We start from the raw sequence: 16,635 nt of genomic DNA on the forward strand, positions 1-16,635 counted from the left end.
TCGCTGGTTTCTAGTCACAGTGTACAGTCAGAAGTCCACTCCTGACTAACCACCTCCTGTCTCTGAAACTTGGCGAATTTTTGACTCCACCGAGCTTAAGGAGAATTGAGTAAAAAGGGGTTTCCAGGCAACAGTGGATTTTTTTGCTTCTATAAATTTATACCTGTTTTCTTTAGTATAAGACTTTAGTAGCATCCGGATATTAAAGATGTTTCCTGCAAAAATTAGTTTTTTAAATCAGTGTTTGATTAACTTTGGACAGCTCCTATTATGCTACATTATTCCCCACCCCAGTAAAGGAGAAGCCCATGTTTGTTACAGAATCATGGTATGCAAGAACCTGAAAAGGTTAAAAGATCTAGTCCCTTGGTCTCCAAAATCCTTTTAGCAAAGAATACTTTGCAATTTGTATCCCCACACAGAATTGTGACATGTGACAGTCAGAACATATTTGTTTTAGGTGGATCAGCATTGGAACTTCTAGAGTGGACCCAGAGTCTCCCAGTCTTATGCTTTTTAAGGCAGTCTCAAGAGGCTAAGGTGAACCTTTGAACCTCTGACTTAAAATTTATTTTTTTGAAAGAAAAATATCCATTTTATTTCTGTTATATATTTTTGAACCATTTAGTACCAAGAATAATGCAGAATTACCAAAATCATTTTTAAATCACATTTTCACATTTTACTGACCATTCTTTCTGCCAAATCTCCTTCCTAGGACAGGCAAGCAGTCATTCTTGCAGAAAGTCATGGCGATGACTGATGGCTTAACAGACCAGGTTCTCGTTTCATGTGAATTTGAAGAACGTTATGAATCCAGTTAAAAAGTTTGAGGGAGAGTTGCTTCATGAGGCCAGATATAACAGCACCTTAGGAAATCCTCTTTTCAAAACACTTTTTATTGTGCTGTTTTCTATTTTGGTTACTGCCCTGGTCTCAGAGTTTCAGTCCATGGTCAGCTGACTCCATTGCTGTGGGCCTGGGATGAAGCGGAACATTGTGTGGAAGGGTGTGGCTGAGGAAGGCAGCTCAGGACAGCACAGCCAGGAGACAGCAAGGCTTAACATTTTATGAATCTGGTCCTGTATTTATAGATGCGAAAACTAAGCACCCCTGGATTCAATCCCCTGTACCACACACAAAAAAAAAAAAAAAAAAAAAATCTGAGATCTGTGAACAAAAATAAGAAGTCATCCATAAAAATGAGATCAGAACCCAGTTCCTGCCAAGGCTGGTCCTCCTCCACTGTTTCACCCCCTTGACATGTTCCTTTTCAGAACTGGGAGGCCCTTTTTTGGCTGATGCCCTGCCGGGGTCATACTGAGCAGGGGGAGGTCATCCTCACACAGCTAGCCCCCTTTGTAGCACAGGTATGCTGCTCTCTGCAGTGAGATCTATGGCAAAGGATCCGGTCTTTCGATGGGTGTGCTAGGATATGTAAATTTCTGAAAGCATTAGCTGCCTTTGTTCCCTCTTGTCACCAGCAGAGTATCTCAGGAGCATATCCTTGCCAGTGCCTGTCCTGGTAGAAGACACCAGCAGCAGCAGTGAGTACGGCTCCGTGTCCCCTGACACCGAGCTGAAGGTGGACCCCTTCTCCTTCAAAACCAGAGCCAAGTCCTGTGGAGAAAAAGATGTGAAAGGAATACGGACACTCTTTTTGGGGTAAAGACCTGACTTACTTTGGGTAAAAATGAATGATATTGTGAGATATGTCACTTTATGGAGGACGCTGTGATTTATGCTGCCTCAATTATTCCAGAATTCCAGATGAAAATTTTGAAGATCACAGTGCCCCGCCTTCCCCTGAAGAAAAAGATTCTGGGTTCTTTATGCTGAGGAAGGACAGTGAAAGGCGGGCCACCCTTCACAGGATCCTGACAGAAGACCAGGACAAAGTTGTGAGGAATTTAATGGAATCTTTAGCTCAGGTAAAATCTCTCCCAGGTACATCATTTCCCAAAGTGTGTGTGCTTTTGTGTGTTATTTTATTTTATTTTATTTTGTGAGATAAGATCTCACTTATGTTACCCAGGCTGGCTGCAGCTCTTGATTCAAGCCAGCCCCTGCCTCAACCTCCTGTGAGGCTGGAACTACAGGCACCTGCTATTAAGTCAGTCCCACCCAGAGTTTACATATTTTTAACTGTCCTAATCACTTGGAGCCATAACAGGTGACAGTTCATGGAGATATGAAACTATCTCCTTAAATTAAACCAACCTACCCCAGAGGAAACAAAGGAACAAATTCCTAATGTAGAAACTGTATTTTTGAACACAAATTATTTTTAAGTCAGAGGCAAATTTTTCATGTTGGTGAGGTTCCACCTAGTCCCTAGGGACTCTTTTACCCTTCATTCAGTTGTTCATTCATTTACTCAATAAACAAGACTTGAGCCTTGTCAAGTGCTACCTGTGTTACATTAGTACAAGGCTACCTGTCAGTCACTCCTCAGAGCATTTGTGAGCACCAGCAAGTACCACAGAACCTGTGTGCTCACGAGGCCACTGCATTCAATGGAGGGTGATGGGCAACAATAAATAAGTAATATGTTAGAAGGCCAGATGTGCTATAAAAAAGCAAAGTCTTGTCAGTGAAACTGTAATTCCCTGATATATTTGTTTTCTAGGGTTGCCATAACAAAATACCACAGACTAGGTGGCTTATACCACAGAAATGTTATTTAGTTAGGTCAAGATCAAGTGTTGGCAGGTTTGATCTTTTTTTGTACCCTCTTCCCTTGGTTGTGGATGGCCACCTTCTCATTGTGTCTTCAGAGGCTCTTTTCTCTCTGTGTGTGCACCTGTCTCTTCTGCTTCTTATGAGGACACCTGTCCAGTTGGGCTAGGGCTGTATCCATGACCTCACTTAACCTTAATTATCTTGTTAAAGGCCTTGTTTCCAAATACATTGGGGGTAGGGCTTCAACATATGAATTGGGGGGACACAATTCAGTCTGTAATACCTGGGAAAATATGTTCCCTATGATTGTGCTTATAGACTTGGTGAAGTGTCCCCTCCCCAAATCTGCACCAGGGGAAACGGGTTTTTCCCGCGGTTCTAAGCCACTGGGTGTAGAAGCTCAGTCCCCTTGTGGATACAAGCCTTCCACTGACATGCTTGGCTCTGACATCACACCTGTCATCCTCTGTTCTGTGGGTGTCAAGGACTCCACCTGCTTCCATACCACCTGTCTACATGACCACACCTGTCCTGTGTGATCACTATGGACTGCATGCAGCTTCTTCCCTCCATCTTGGGAAAACAGCTGCAGACACAGCTGAAGGGATCAGGCCACATTGTTAAAGTCTCAGTTCACAGTTTATCTCATCTTTCACTGAGATGGAAATGGAGCAAGGCTGTCTCTTTTTTGGCTCTTACTGTATGGCCCCAGTTGTCTTCATCCTGAGGACTCACTAGGCTGCCCTGCTGTCTCTTGAGCCTGAACATTTTATCCCTTTAGGAATTTCCTAAGATTCACCTCTTTTCCTATGATCCCCAAGAAGGAGCCAAAAGTTCATATGTGTGGGTTTCTGGGTTCAGGGAGAACTGAACTGAGCACCACCTACACTTTCTGTGATATGCTCACTTCATCCTAATGGGAAGCTATCTCCAGGAGTTACTCTGAGACCCAACAAGAAGGCACTCTGTGATTACAGGTAGCCAAGACTCTGAACTGGGGGTCAAACAGGTGCTGAAGATGCTGATTGGCCTACTATGATCTTTCAAGGACTGAATAGGATGGGTCAGGATAAGAAAAGGAACCAAGTTTAGATAGAAAGAGCAGCTGGACAGCACTTGGAATCCATTCATTCATTTAACACATTCTTACTGAGCATCTACTAAACGCCAGGCAGTGTTCCATGTGCTGGGGATACTACAGTGAACACACAAACAAACTGCATCTGGCTGAAGTTGACATTCTGGTAGAGAAAGAAAAACAATTAAAAACAATGAGTAACCATATATTAAACATAAAGTAATAATAGCAAGCATTTTCTCTGAGCCAGGTATTACTCTTAGTATTTCATGAGTATTTACTCATTTAATCCTCAGGACAATAGTACTAAAGTAATCTCTCTGTTAGCATCGTCATTTTATGGATGAGAAAACTGAGGCACAGAGGACTTGAGTAACTTGCCAAGGTCATGCAGCCCTAAGCAGTGGAGTCAGGGTTGGATGCAGGCAGTCTGACCGCAGGGTATCTGATCTTAACCACCACACTGCTCTTCCTGTCTGCCATGCCAGATGGAGATGGGTGCTGAGAGGAAGGGACCAGTGTAGGGGGAGAGGGACAGGACAGGAAATCACTGTCAGTCACTGAGGAGTGCAGGCTTCTCCAGTGTCACCTAGTTTGTTTTTAGGTCAGAAACATGCAGAGCCCAGGGATTGCCTAAATCTTGGACTCATCACCAAATGTATGTTTTTCCAGCACAGAAAATGTCATTTGTTTGGGGCTTTTTCTCTGTATCCTGTTGGACTGTGGCTCCATCAGGGCAGAGAATGTCTTGGCCATCACTCTATCCCAGCCGCCAGCTCAAAACTGGCCAAAGAAGTCATTTCTGAGACTGCTGAAATTCTGAATTTTGGGAGGTGGAGATGGTGCTAGAGATTGAGCCCAGGGGACACCGCATGCTAATCACGTGCTATACCACTGGTTTAGCTACACCCCTAACCTGAAATTCTTAAAGTTTTGAAGTTGGTTAATCATAGTCAATGGTTTGGTGCCTTCTAGTGTTTAAAGCACTCTTGAATGTTCTCTATAAAAGGAAACTTGAAAGCAGCCTCAAGAGGACATGCCTTGGTGCCAGAAACTGCTTGTCGGAATCACATGCCTATCCAGAATGGTCAGGTGATAATGAGGGTCCTGATTCTGCTGTGAAGGACACTGTGCATGCCTTCCTGTGACACTGCCTGGTGCTTCAGTGGTAGAGCAGGTCTTGACTCAGGTTTATGGCTGGCTGTTCCAGCTAATTGGGGCAGTGGTATATAATGGCTGGGACCTTGGACCCAGCCTGGACTTGCCTCTGTTTGAGGCTGGATTCATCATTTCAAGGCTCTGTGATTTGGGCCACTTATTTACCCTCTCAAAACCTGAGCCTCCACCTCCCTAACACAAGGAATCTACCCGTGAGGTCACTATCAAGAGTCTCTGAGATTATGGGTGATTTAGGGGAATAACAGAAAACATTGAACAAATGATCAGAGCTGTTAATTATAGTTATGATCAATTTTGATTTTTTTCTATAATCAGAAAGAATTTTTTCAGAGCATTAAGTATTTGTAGACATATCTTTATATCCCAGGCAGGCTTTATATTTCAGTCTACCCTACAAAGTGTATATTGGTCCACTCCTTCAAGTATTAAACTATGAAAAGCCTTTTTATCTGTACCACCTTTTGGAAATCTACTCACAGTTAGTAAGGAAGTTTAAAGGATAAAAGGCAGAGAGGATCTTTGCAGAAAACTCTAGGGCTGGCACACTGTCACCTACTGCCTTAGGATAGGAAGTCAGCCTCCCTGAACCTAAGATGCTCCTTAATGAGGGCATGATCACGAGTAAACATGGGAAGACTAGAGTTGGAACAGAAATAACGATGATGTAAGAGGATAAAGTAGCCTGGACAGAAAGTATTTCCCAGAGTAGAGAATGTTTCTCTGTGGGACCATTACATACATATCCAAACACCAGAAACATGTTTTCTGTTGTGAAAACAGGGCTAATGTCAAATATAAATGTTTGCTATTTAGACTGCTGGCAAATGTGTAAGTGGTTTTTCACTAAGATAAGCTTCCAGTTTCTGAATAACTCGCATTTTCCTGCTTAAACATATTTTCTTGGTGTTATTATTTTGCCTGTGAATTTTTTAAAAAACAAAATAAGACAAAATTGATAATTGTTCCTAGCCTGACTTAAAAATATCCCCTTGATGACAGCTCTTAAGCTTTTCAATATAATTTTTTTTCTCATTAAAACATAAACATGAAACAGAGCTCCCAAGTGAAAATATAAATATATTGAGAGAAAGAACTTGATGGTGCATTTCTCTTCATTTTAATAGATTCCTAGGGATTGTAATTTTCACAGCCCAGTTGAGGAATTTAATGATGCAGTAAGAAAATGTACAATATGAGATAGAAATGAACATAATAAAAATCCTGTTCTTTCTTAAAGTTAAATAAGGATAAATACTGTATTTGCTTTACATAAGCAATGTGGGTGCTTTGCTCAAAGTAAAAAAAAAAATTCAATTTGAGAGAGGGGTTTTGTATAAATATTATATTATATTTTTAATATACAAAAAAATCTATTGGCCCATTCTTCTAACTGAATGCTTCATTGATGGGTAAGGAATGGTTTCAAGAAGGGAGTATCAGATTGGCCCCCAGCAGTTGTGGGCAGTTGACTTGCTTTAGGCCAGTTGAAGTACCAGGAGCATGTGGTAGTGGACACACATAGTAACAAGAGTCTTGGACTCTCAAGGAATTCCAACCACAGTCCCTGGCTGAACCTTATAGAGACTGAAACTAGAGTATGATACCAAGGGACTTCAAGGTCCCAGAGTTTGCACATCTTTTCTCTGCCTGGGCTGCTGTTGGCCCTCTTGGTGTGCATTTCTGCTTCTGTCTGCTTCTCTTCTTCCACCTCGTTATCATTCCCAATATCATTACTTTCTCTTCCTTTCTTATAATTGGATGCTTTCATGACCCTATTTTATGACCTCTCTGTGGGCTGATTTTAAGATCCTATGGCCCATTGCCTGAATCTCCCTTAAGGTCTCAATTATAATTTCTGAGAACAGTACTCTCATTGCCTCAGCCTGCTTCTATGTGGGTAAAGCTTTGTGTATCTGACTGTATCCTGGCTACTGATTAGTGTGTGGGGTAAGTGCCGTTTTCCCCAAAGTCTGATTGCTTCTTGATGGAAGAAGCAGTGGTGGTAGTGGTGGCTAAGAGGGACCATGGAGTTCAAACGGTGGTCTTTTGCTTTAACAGGTGACACTTTGGAGCCTATTTCTTCTCAGAAAGGATTGTAGAAATGGTTTGTCTGTGACTGATATGTGTAGCACAGCATGACTGAGAGATTTTTTTGTTCACAGGGGGCCGAAGAACCTAAACTAAAATGGGAACACATTACAACCCTGGTCACGAGCCTCAGAGAGTTTGTGAGGTCCACTGACAGAAAAATCATAGCCACCACACTGTCAAAGCTGAAGTTAGAGCTGGATTTTGACAGCCATGGCATCAGCCAAGTGCAGGTGGTCCTCTTTGGATTCCAAGATGCAGTAAGTATAATTTTTTGCCAATGATTGCCCACAAACTCTGCTAACATTAGTTCTAAAAATAGGATAAAATACAGGTTTTTAGTATTTTTTTTCCCAATAATTTCAATGAACTCTGTTTTCTTTGGATGAGCAATAGGAGATATTTGCCTTTCTGCATGTCTATAAATATGGGATTTGTTTTTTTGTGTGCTGGTATCTCTCAAAGATAGACATACATAAAACTAAATCACCATGGAAAACAGCAAAACTTGGAAACGTCTACTCTGACTGGACTTTCTTCTTATGAAATCATGTAGTGGGTCACTATTTATTTTGGCGACTTATAGCAACGTAGCACACTGTAGTCATGCACTTTGTAATGCAATACAAGAATTGCCATCTAGTGGCCACTGAGAGCAATTTAACAGTACACATAGGAATAGTCACGGAATAAAATCAGTCATTTTTTCCTCCCGGTTTTTCTCTGGTTTCTATACAGAACATTTTGAATATGCTTATTTCATAAATATCCACTGTGTCCTGGCCAGAAACATAATTCAGAGTATAGATCATGATTTAGTCAGTTTTTCTTACTGTTGTGACTAAAGGACCTGACCAGAAAAACTGTAAAGGAGGAAAATTTTTTTTTAGGGCTCACGGTTCATAGAAGCTCTTAGTTCATAGAAGGCCAGCTCCATTCCTCGGGGCTTGAGCTCAGGTTGAAAATCATGTTGGGAAAAGTGTAGCAGGGGGAAGCAGAGAGAGAGAGACTCCACTTGCTAGATACAAATATATCAAATATATACCCCAAAGCCATGCCCCCAATACCCCACCTACCACGTCAGGTACCACTCAGTTAATCCCTGTTAGGGGATTAATTCACTGATTGGGTTAAGACTCTCACAACCCGATCATTTCTCCTCTGAACTTTCTTGCGTTGTCTCACACATGAGCTTTTAGAGGATACCTCACATCTAAACCATAACAGACCATCACTGAGTAAAAATTAATCCACATGCTCTAGTGAGAGATTGCTGATTATTCTAAAATTGAGTTGCTGCACAACATAAACTAGAAGCCAGTTTCTGGAAGCCTGATTCAAAACTCTCTAATTCTTGGGTAACCCTTATCTGTGGAACTTTGTATCCAAATCATCATAAGCCACTTCCAGAAGACCCTTACAAGGTGTGGGAGACAGAAATAAGAGAGTTCTTCATGATACCTGTAGTATAAATATGGAAGCAGGTTGTACAATATTATTTCAATTCCAGAAATTAATTCACTCCAATGTGTTTGTTGCTCCTATGTAGAAGGTGCCTTGACAGTTGCATTCGGAACATCAAATCATTTAAAATCAAATGATGATCTATCAGTGGCCACTAGTGTTCCCTGAAACACTGTATAAGTCAGTAGGTCCTTGTGCTGCATGGGTTGCAGGAACGAGTCGCAGAAAATGAAAACTGCTGGCAAAGGCTACCACTAATACTAAATGCTGAAGTCATGCTTACACTGCAACCAGGGAAACACCGCCATCTGTAAATAGAGTGAAATCACTTAGCTAATTTGCACTTGCCCACATATTTGGCTTCTAGCCTAGGGATTGGAAAACCAAATTGGCTGTAGAATTCAGACTGAGAATTCTTCAGTTGTAATCCTGGGCCTCAGGCCCAGGTGAGACCCAGATACATACATACTCACCCCCACTTTTCCTAACTCACGGTTTAGGATGAGTCCAAAGAATGAACCCTGTGAGAAGCAGGTCATGTTTATAAAGCAGCCCTCTTCTACCATGTCTATGAATCCTAAGGGAAATATTCTGGGTTAGTGTATTAGTCACTGTAAAAACTAAATCAACTTATAAGAATGAATGTTAATTTTGACTCAGTTTCAGAGTTTTCAGTCCATGGTACCTTGTCCCTGATGCTTCGGGCCTGTGACAGCATAACACATCATGGTAGGGGTACACGATGGAGGAAGCCTATCTATCTTACGGCACCCAGGAAGCAGAGAGAGGAAGGTGGTGGGGTCCCCAAATCCCCTTCAAGGGCACACCCCCATTGACCTAACCTCCTTCCACTATGTCCCACTTACTAAAGGTTTTACCACCTCCCAATAGCACCACAGGCTGACACCAAGCCTTTAACATATGGTCCTTTGGGGGACACGCCAGACTCAAACCATAGCCATTAGTGTTATTCCAGTGAGTCAAATAAGCAAGTAAAGTCGTTTAATGGAGGTACCAGGACAAACTCAGTCTGAAAGGATATCCTGGAATAAGTAGGATCCTGGCAATGGTTCATTTGCTTGGGAGCAGCAACTATGAGGAAGTTCTCAAACTGACTTCCTTGTCACTGGGGGATTCTGATGAAGATGGACCAAGGGCAGCTGGCAGTGTAACTCTTGGCATGAGTGTTGCACTCAGGTACCATCTCCCAGTTTCAGCCGACGTCTCTAACCAGAGCCTGTTGGGGAAATAGCCTCTTTCCTTAGAGGCCTTTGTCAACCAGCAAATAGTAGACTTAATCCAAACTTGAATTGAGCCTAATACTTAGGATAAAAGGTTGTTTTTAAAAAGGTAATGCACATGGTATATACGTATAGTGGGATATTATTGTGCTGCCTTTAAAAGGAAGGCAATTCTGATACACTGCTGCTACATGGATGTACCTAGAGGAAGCAATGCCAAGCGAAATGAGCTAGTCCCAAAAGGCCAAATACTATGATCCTCTTGTAGGAGGTACCTCCAATATCAGACTCTTAGAGACAGAAAGAAGAATGGTGGTTTGCAGGAACTACTAGGGGGTTGGGAACTTACTGTTTAATGGGTTTAGGGTCCAGTTTTGCAAGTTGAGAAGAGTTCTGTGGGTGGATGGTGGTGATGGTAGCATAACACCGTAAAAGTACTTAATGTATTGATGGTACACCTAAAACCAGTTATAATGGTAAATCTTATATGTATTTTATTACAGTTTTTTAAAAGGAAACAGAAAGGTAACACAAATATTTATTTCAGTGTCTATTTAAATGTGTACAGCATTATCAGTCACGACAAAAAGATTTTCGTACAACGAAGATTTTTTTATGTGAATTGGCTTTCTGGAATAGTCTAGCAGATTATTCTCCTTGTTTATGTTTATAGAGGCATAAACAACAATGGAGAGGAAACAAGGTCTGCACTGTAACAAACCTATAAGTAGCACATAAAGGCTAATTTCCCCCTTTGGTGACTTGTTTTTCCAAATCACCAGAGTATGGGGAAGCGCTTGACTATGTTAAACAGCCATTCTAAGATTTAAGGATGACATTTATTTTGTTTACTACCCAAAGGCTCTTTCTTCCTCCTTTACCCACTCTACCACCCATTCTGCAGCTATATATTCTAAGTCCCAAAGAAGCAACATTTGCATTTGGCCAGTCTTTCTTCCATTTAAATAAACTTATTTGTTGACATGGGGCTTAATCAACTTTAATTTGAAGTGGCAGTTTTTAATTTGTTTTCTAATAGCATGAAGAAATTTGTAATTCAAAGTGAAGAAAACTTTTAGTTGTTTTTGTAGGTAGAACTTCATCCAAGTCTTTGGATCTGCCGGACTATTTGCAGTTAAATATTAGAGAAGACTGACTGTCCCACTCATTTTCCAGGTCAATAAAGTTCTTCGGAATCATAACATCAAGCCACACTGGATGTTCGCCTTAGATAGCATCATCCGTAAAGCCGTACAGACAGCAATTACTACGCTGGTTCCAGGTCAGAAGTGTTTAATTACCCTGTGAATGTTGACTGCTTGGGTATTTTAGACTACCATTTATCTATCGTTTCTGATATATCCTTGGTGCTTTTAAAACCATGGTTACCTTTTTTAGAAAAATGTCATTTCACAAAGTCACCAAATAACTTTTATCCAGTGCATGCAATCTGAGCAGTGTTGTGCCAAGGAGAGAGTTGAGTGAGGAAGGTTTGCTCCCTTGTCTTTAAAGACATGCTTAGATATTGGGGGAGAAAAGAAAGAAAGAAAGAGAGAAAGAAAAATATAAGGTAACCCACATAAATAAGCATTTCAATGTATCTGTGCCCACACACACTCCAATGCCATCTTTGATCAGTGTTTCCCACTTTCCCAGTGCTTGAACAATGCAAAGAACGCTAAGCAATGCAAAGAGACTGAGGCAGGAACCATGGCAGGTTCAAAGCCAGCCTCAGCAACTTAGGGAGGCCCTAAGCAACTGTCTCAAAATAATAAAAAGGCCTGGGAATGTAGCTCAATTGTTGAGCACCCTGCGTTCAATCTCTAGTACCGAAAAAAAAAATGATAACTCTCAGACCCTCATGTCAGACTAAGTGAGTTAGAGTCTGCTGACTCAGGAATTGGACTTTTTTAAAAATATTTTTTTAGTTATTGATGGAGCTTAATTTTATTTATTTATTTATATGTGGTGCTGAGAATTGAACCCAGTGCCTCACACTTGCTAGGCAAGTGCTCTGCCACTGAGCCACAACCTCAGCCCCAAGGAATTGGACTTTTAAAAAGATTTTATTCTTTTAGAGCAGTTTTAAGTTCACAGCAAAATTGAGAGGAAGGTATAGAGATTTCCCACATATGACCTGTTCCCACACGTGCATTGGTTCCCCCAAAATAAACCTTCCCCACCAGAATAGCACATTTATTATAATTGATGCATCTTTATTATCACCCAGAGTTCATAGTTTGCATTAGGGTTCACCCTTAGTGGTGTATATCCTAAGAGTTTGGTCAAATGTCTTATGACATGTATCCATTATATAGAATATTTCCATAGCCCTAAAATTCCTCTGTGCTCCACCTACAGGAATCTGATTTTATTACAGCTTTCAGGTCTTTTTTTTTTTTTACATACAAATTTTTAAAATTAGTGCATTATTGTTATACATAATAGTTGGGTTCGTTTTGACAAAATCATACATGCATGGAATTTAATTTACTCCCTTTCAGTCCCCATTGACCCCTCTTTTCCTCTCCTCCTCCCTCTGCCTATTCTTTCCCTACTCTATTGGTTTTCCTTTTATTTATTTCTTTTTAATGGGTGCTTTAAAGACACAAAGGTGAAATTCACTGTGGTATATGTATACATGCACATACTGTATTTTGCCAAATTCATTCCACACCACCCCCCCTTTCCCATCCTTCCTTCCTCATTCTCCTTTTCCACTGATCTTCCCTGTATCTTTATGATATCAGACCCCTCCTCCTCTTTTCCCCCTTACATTGTACTAACTTCCACATAGGAGAGAAGTATGCAAAAGTGCAAACCCCAGGACAGGAGGGATGCTGGGCAAAGGTCCTTTTTAGGGAGAGGGGACATTTGGCCCTTGATTTCCAGAGTTTGGCTTATTTTGCTTAGCATAGTGTTCTACAACTTCATCCATTTACAAAAAATGCCATAATTTCATTCTTTGTGACTGAGTAAAACTCCATTTTATAAAGGTACCACTTTTTCTTAATCCATTTATCTATCAGTGGGCACTTGGGTCTAGTTCCATAACTTGGCTTTTGCAAATTGTGCTGCTATAAGCATTGGTCTCAGGTCATTTTGATGGACAGCCAAATGGAAATCACTGTCTAGACATAGGCCCAGCTATTTTGCCAGTGAGATTCAAAATGGGTAGCTCTGATGTAATGAAACTATGGAGTGAGTGAGGGGTGAGTTGACACTCTATGGAAAACCTCCAAAGTGTTTTGATAGTCTGTCCATTAGTAAAAAGCATTAACTAAATCTCTTCTACCCTATTTTTGTATGGTGGGAGTGTGGATAGAAAAGTAAATAGATGGATTTCTAGATATATAAATCTATTTACAGATGACATCTATACCTATATATGAAACGTTTTATTATCCTAATTTGTGCCTATATTATAAAGTATTCTAAAGTAGAAATTTAAAAGGATAAGATCAGTATGAAATACTTTAAAATTCGAAGTACTTATACCAAGTTTTTAAGTCCATGCCAACCCTCCAAGTTGTAGAATTCCTTCTTTTCTCAGACTACCTTGTTTGACTTGAGAGTGAAGACGCCAACAAGGCTTGTTATGGTTTGAATGTGAGGTGTCCCCCGAAGGCTCACATGTGAGACAATACAAGAAGGTTCAGAGAAGAAATGATTGGGTTGTAAGTGTCTTAACCCAATCAGTGCTTTAATCCTCCAATTGGGATTAACTAAGTGGTAACTGAAGTGGTAGGGTATGGCTGGAGGAGGTGGGAACTGGGCGTGGCTTTGGGTGTATATTTATTTATTTATTTATTTATTTTTTATTATTGTACACAAATGGGATACATGTTGTTTCTCTATTTGTACAAGGCGTAAAGGCATACCATTTGTGTAATCATAAATTTACATAGGGTAATGTTTGATTCATTCTGATTTTTTTTCACTTCCCCCACCCCTCCCACCCCTCTTTTCCCTCTATACAGTCCTTCCTTCCTCCATTCTTGCCCCCCTCCCTAAACCTAACTCTAATCCTAACACTAACTCTTCCCACACCCCATTATGTGTCCTCATCCACTTATTAGCGATATCATTCTTCCTGTGGTTTTTTGAGATTGGCTTATCTCACTTAGCATGATATTCTTCAGTTTCATCCATTTGCCTGCAAATGCCATAATTTTATCATTCTTTATGGCAGAGTAATATTCCATTGTATATATATACCACAGTTTCTTTATCCATTCATCAATTGAAGGGCATCTAGGTTGGTTCCACAATCTGGCTATTGTGAACTGAGCAGCTATGAACATTGATGTGGCTGTATCTCTGTAATATGCTGATTTTAAATCCTTTGGGTAAAGGCCAAGGAGTGGGATAGCTGGGTCAAATGGTGGTTCCATGGAATCTGGAGAGTGGAGTCTCTGCTTCCCTCTACCACGCTCTTCTGCCATGATGTTCAGCCTCTGCTCAAGCCCTGAGGAATGGAGCTGGCCTTGTATGGACTGAGACCTCTGAAACCATGAGCCCTCAAATAAACCTTTCCTCCTCTATAATTATGCTGGTCAGATCATTTAGTCACAGCAGTGAATAATTGACTAAAACAAGGCTCAGTCTTTATATTAAACATTAGTAAAGAGTGATAACATTAGTAATATTAGAAAGACACATAAGTAGAAGTTCTAATAACCCCAAACCTGTCCCTTCTCCCTAGAACAGACCTTCACCCCGCGTGTTGCCTGTCCTGGGGCTTGTGCTTTTGCATACCTCAGAGCTCTGCTCTTTTGTTTATTTTTGGTACTGGGGATTGAACCCAAGGGCACTTCACCACTGAGCTACATCCCCATCCCTTTTTTAATTTTAAGTGACCGACTGGCTTCAAAATTGTGATTCTCCTGCCTTCGCCTTCTGGGTTGCTGGGATTATAGGCATATACCACCGTCCCTGGCTTCAGGTCTCATTTCAGAAGGCACTTCCTCAGAGCATCCTGACCTGCAGCCAAATCTAAAGTGGGCTCTCTTGGTCATTCCTTCTCCTTGAAAATGGTTTTCTCCCAGTGTGACACTTACTGCCACCTGAAAGTACTTTTTGTTTGTAGTTTATATGACTGTTACCCTCACTAGAGGGTAATCACGTCTGTTTTATGTTATTTTGTGGCTATCATAGTATCCAGCGTGGTGCCTGGAAAATAGTAGGTCCCCTGATAAATATTTGATTGAAACAATAAGTAAGTTTGACCTGCTTATAACAAATTAGGGTGGAAAGTATACATAACTTAGAAAAAAATTTTAGAGAGGCTTTGAAACATATGCTTATCATTTAGAGGTGTACAACTAAGAAATTCATGCTTGAGGAAGTCAACAATACTTACATTTAGATGATTTGTCGTTCAGATAAGCCTGGGCCTGGGAAATGTACTAGAGAGGGGTGTGTCTTGAAAGACACCAGGGGAAAGGGAATAGGTGTAGATCACTGAGAGGGGTGGGTGTAGGCCCTGAGTTAAGCTTTAAGAATGCCCAAAAGAGCAAAAGAGAGAGGGACTATATTTTGGAATATTCGAGTAGCACATGAATGATTTTGTAATTAAAAACAAAAACAAAAAACTTACTTTTAGTGCTGTTTGCTGATTTCCTAAATGCTGTGTGGTATCCGGGAATAGAAAAAGAATATGGGTGGAAAACTGGTAGAATCAGAGCAAGGCCTGCAGCTTAGTGAAGGCACTGTACCAAGGTTAATTTCTTGGTTTTGAGGAATATACCATAGTTATGTCAGATGGGTGAGGGAGGGCCAGAGGTTGCATACCAGGATTTTTTGTGTTTTCTTTGCAGTATTTCTGTAAATATAAAATTATTCCAAAATGAAACACTTAAAAAGCAAAAGGAACTGGCAATCACACTGTGGGATGTGCCTGCTAAAGAAAGTTGTCTTTCCAACATGAAATTGGTTTTCTCGAGGCCACTAAGAGTTTCTGATTTTGATTGGAGATTCTGTTTGACAGCATTTTTTTTTTAAAGTGGAAATTTTAGTGGAGAATTACATGGAAAAGGTACATTTTGTATTTCTCTCAGGGTAGGGCAAACCAATATACATTATTTACATCACTATGAAAATGGTGGAATATGTGGACAAGACAAAGTGATTTCTGTCATATGACAGTTCCATCAGTTTTCCAAATGGCCCTAAGGATCTCGTTTCACAGTTTTAAGTGCAAAGAAGATACAAATTATAAAATCAGTGTCTTCAGCAGGGTGTACTGCTGTATACCTTTCATCCCGGCATCTTGGGAGGCTGAGGCAGGAGGATGGAAAGTTCAAAGCCAACCTCAGCAATTTACCGAGGCCCTAAGCAACTTAGTGAGACCCTGTCTCAAAATGAAAAATAAAAAGAACTGGGGACGTGCTCAGTGGTTAGGCACCCCTGGGTTTAATCCCTGGTACCAAGAAAAGAAAGAAAGAAAAAAGAAAAAGTGACTGTTTTCACATTCCCCTAATAAAAATTCCTTTTAGAGGATAAAATACTATAGTGAGCCTATTAAATTTCAAGACAAACTGAAGAAAGCAATAGATTTAAAAGCCTGCTGTCATTAGTGCACATATTTCCTTGATCTGTGCACTTAGGGGACCTATATCTTGGAGAAGTGGTTGATTCCAGGCTTGGGACAGGAGAAAAAAAAAATGAGCCCAGGACATCATATGGTGCCAAAAAGTAAGAGAATGTCCAAAAAGGATGGGGACTAATTGAAAGGACACTGCAGCTAACTTGAAGGAGTTGGCTCCAATTAGTCTAATCTGGAACAATTTGAACAATAAAATAAAATAATGATAGAATTGAGTTGTAGCTCACATAACAAAATAAATATCCATGAGTCCAGATTGATATATAAATAATTGAATTAATAAATATACAATAGAC

At 40.5% G+C, this 16,635-nt stretch overlaps 1 protein-coding gene across 2 annotated transcripts in view; it reads left to right on the plus strand.

Moving 5' to 3' along the window:
- The window catches only part of Map3k5 (mitogen-activated protein kinase kinase kinase 5), a 216,335-nt gene that overhangs the window by 182,772 nt on the left and 16,928 nt on the right, over positions 1-16,635 (plus strand). The window contains exons 22-25 of one of the 2 annotated variants that reach the window (XM_047558138.1): positions 1,485-1,665; positions 1,763-1,931; positions 7,102-7,287; positions 10,909-11,014. In XM_047558138.1, the coding sequence (XP_047414094.1) occupies positions 1,485-1,665; positions 1,763-1,931; positions 7,102-7,287; positions 10,909-11,014 (642 nt within the window). The remainder of the gene's footprint in view (positions 1-1,484; positions 1,666-1,762; positions 1,932-7,101; positions 7,288-10,908; positions 11,015-16,635) is intronic. The other variant, XM_047558139.1, reaches the window with a different exon arrangement.

The sequence above is a fragment of the Sciurus carolinensis genome, chromosome 7 (assembly GCF_902686445.1).
Source record: "Sciurus carolinensis chromosome 7, mSciCar1.2, whole genome shotgun sequence".
Classification (NCBI taxonomy): Eukaryota; Metazoa; Chordata; class Mammalia; order Rodentia; family Sciuridae; genus Sciurus; species Sciurus carolinensis.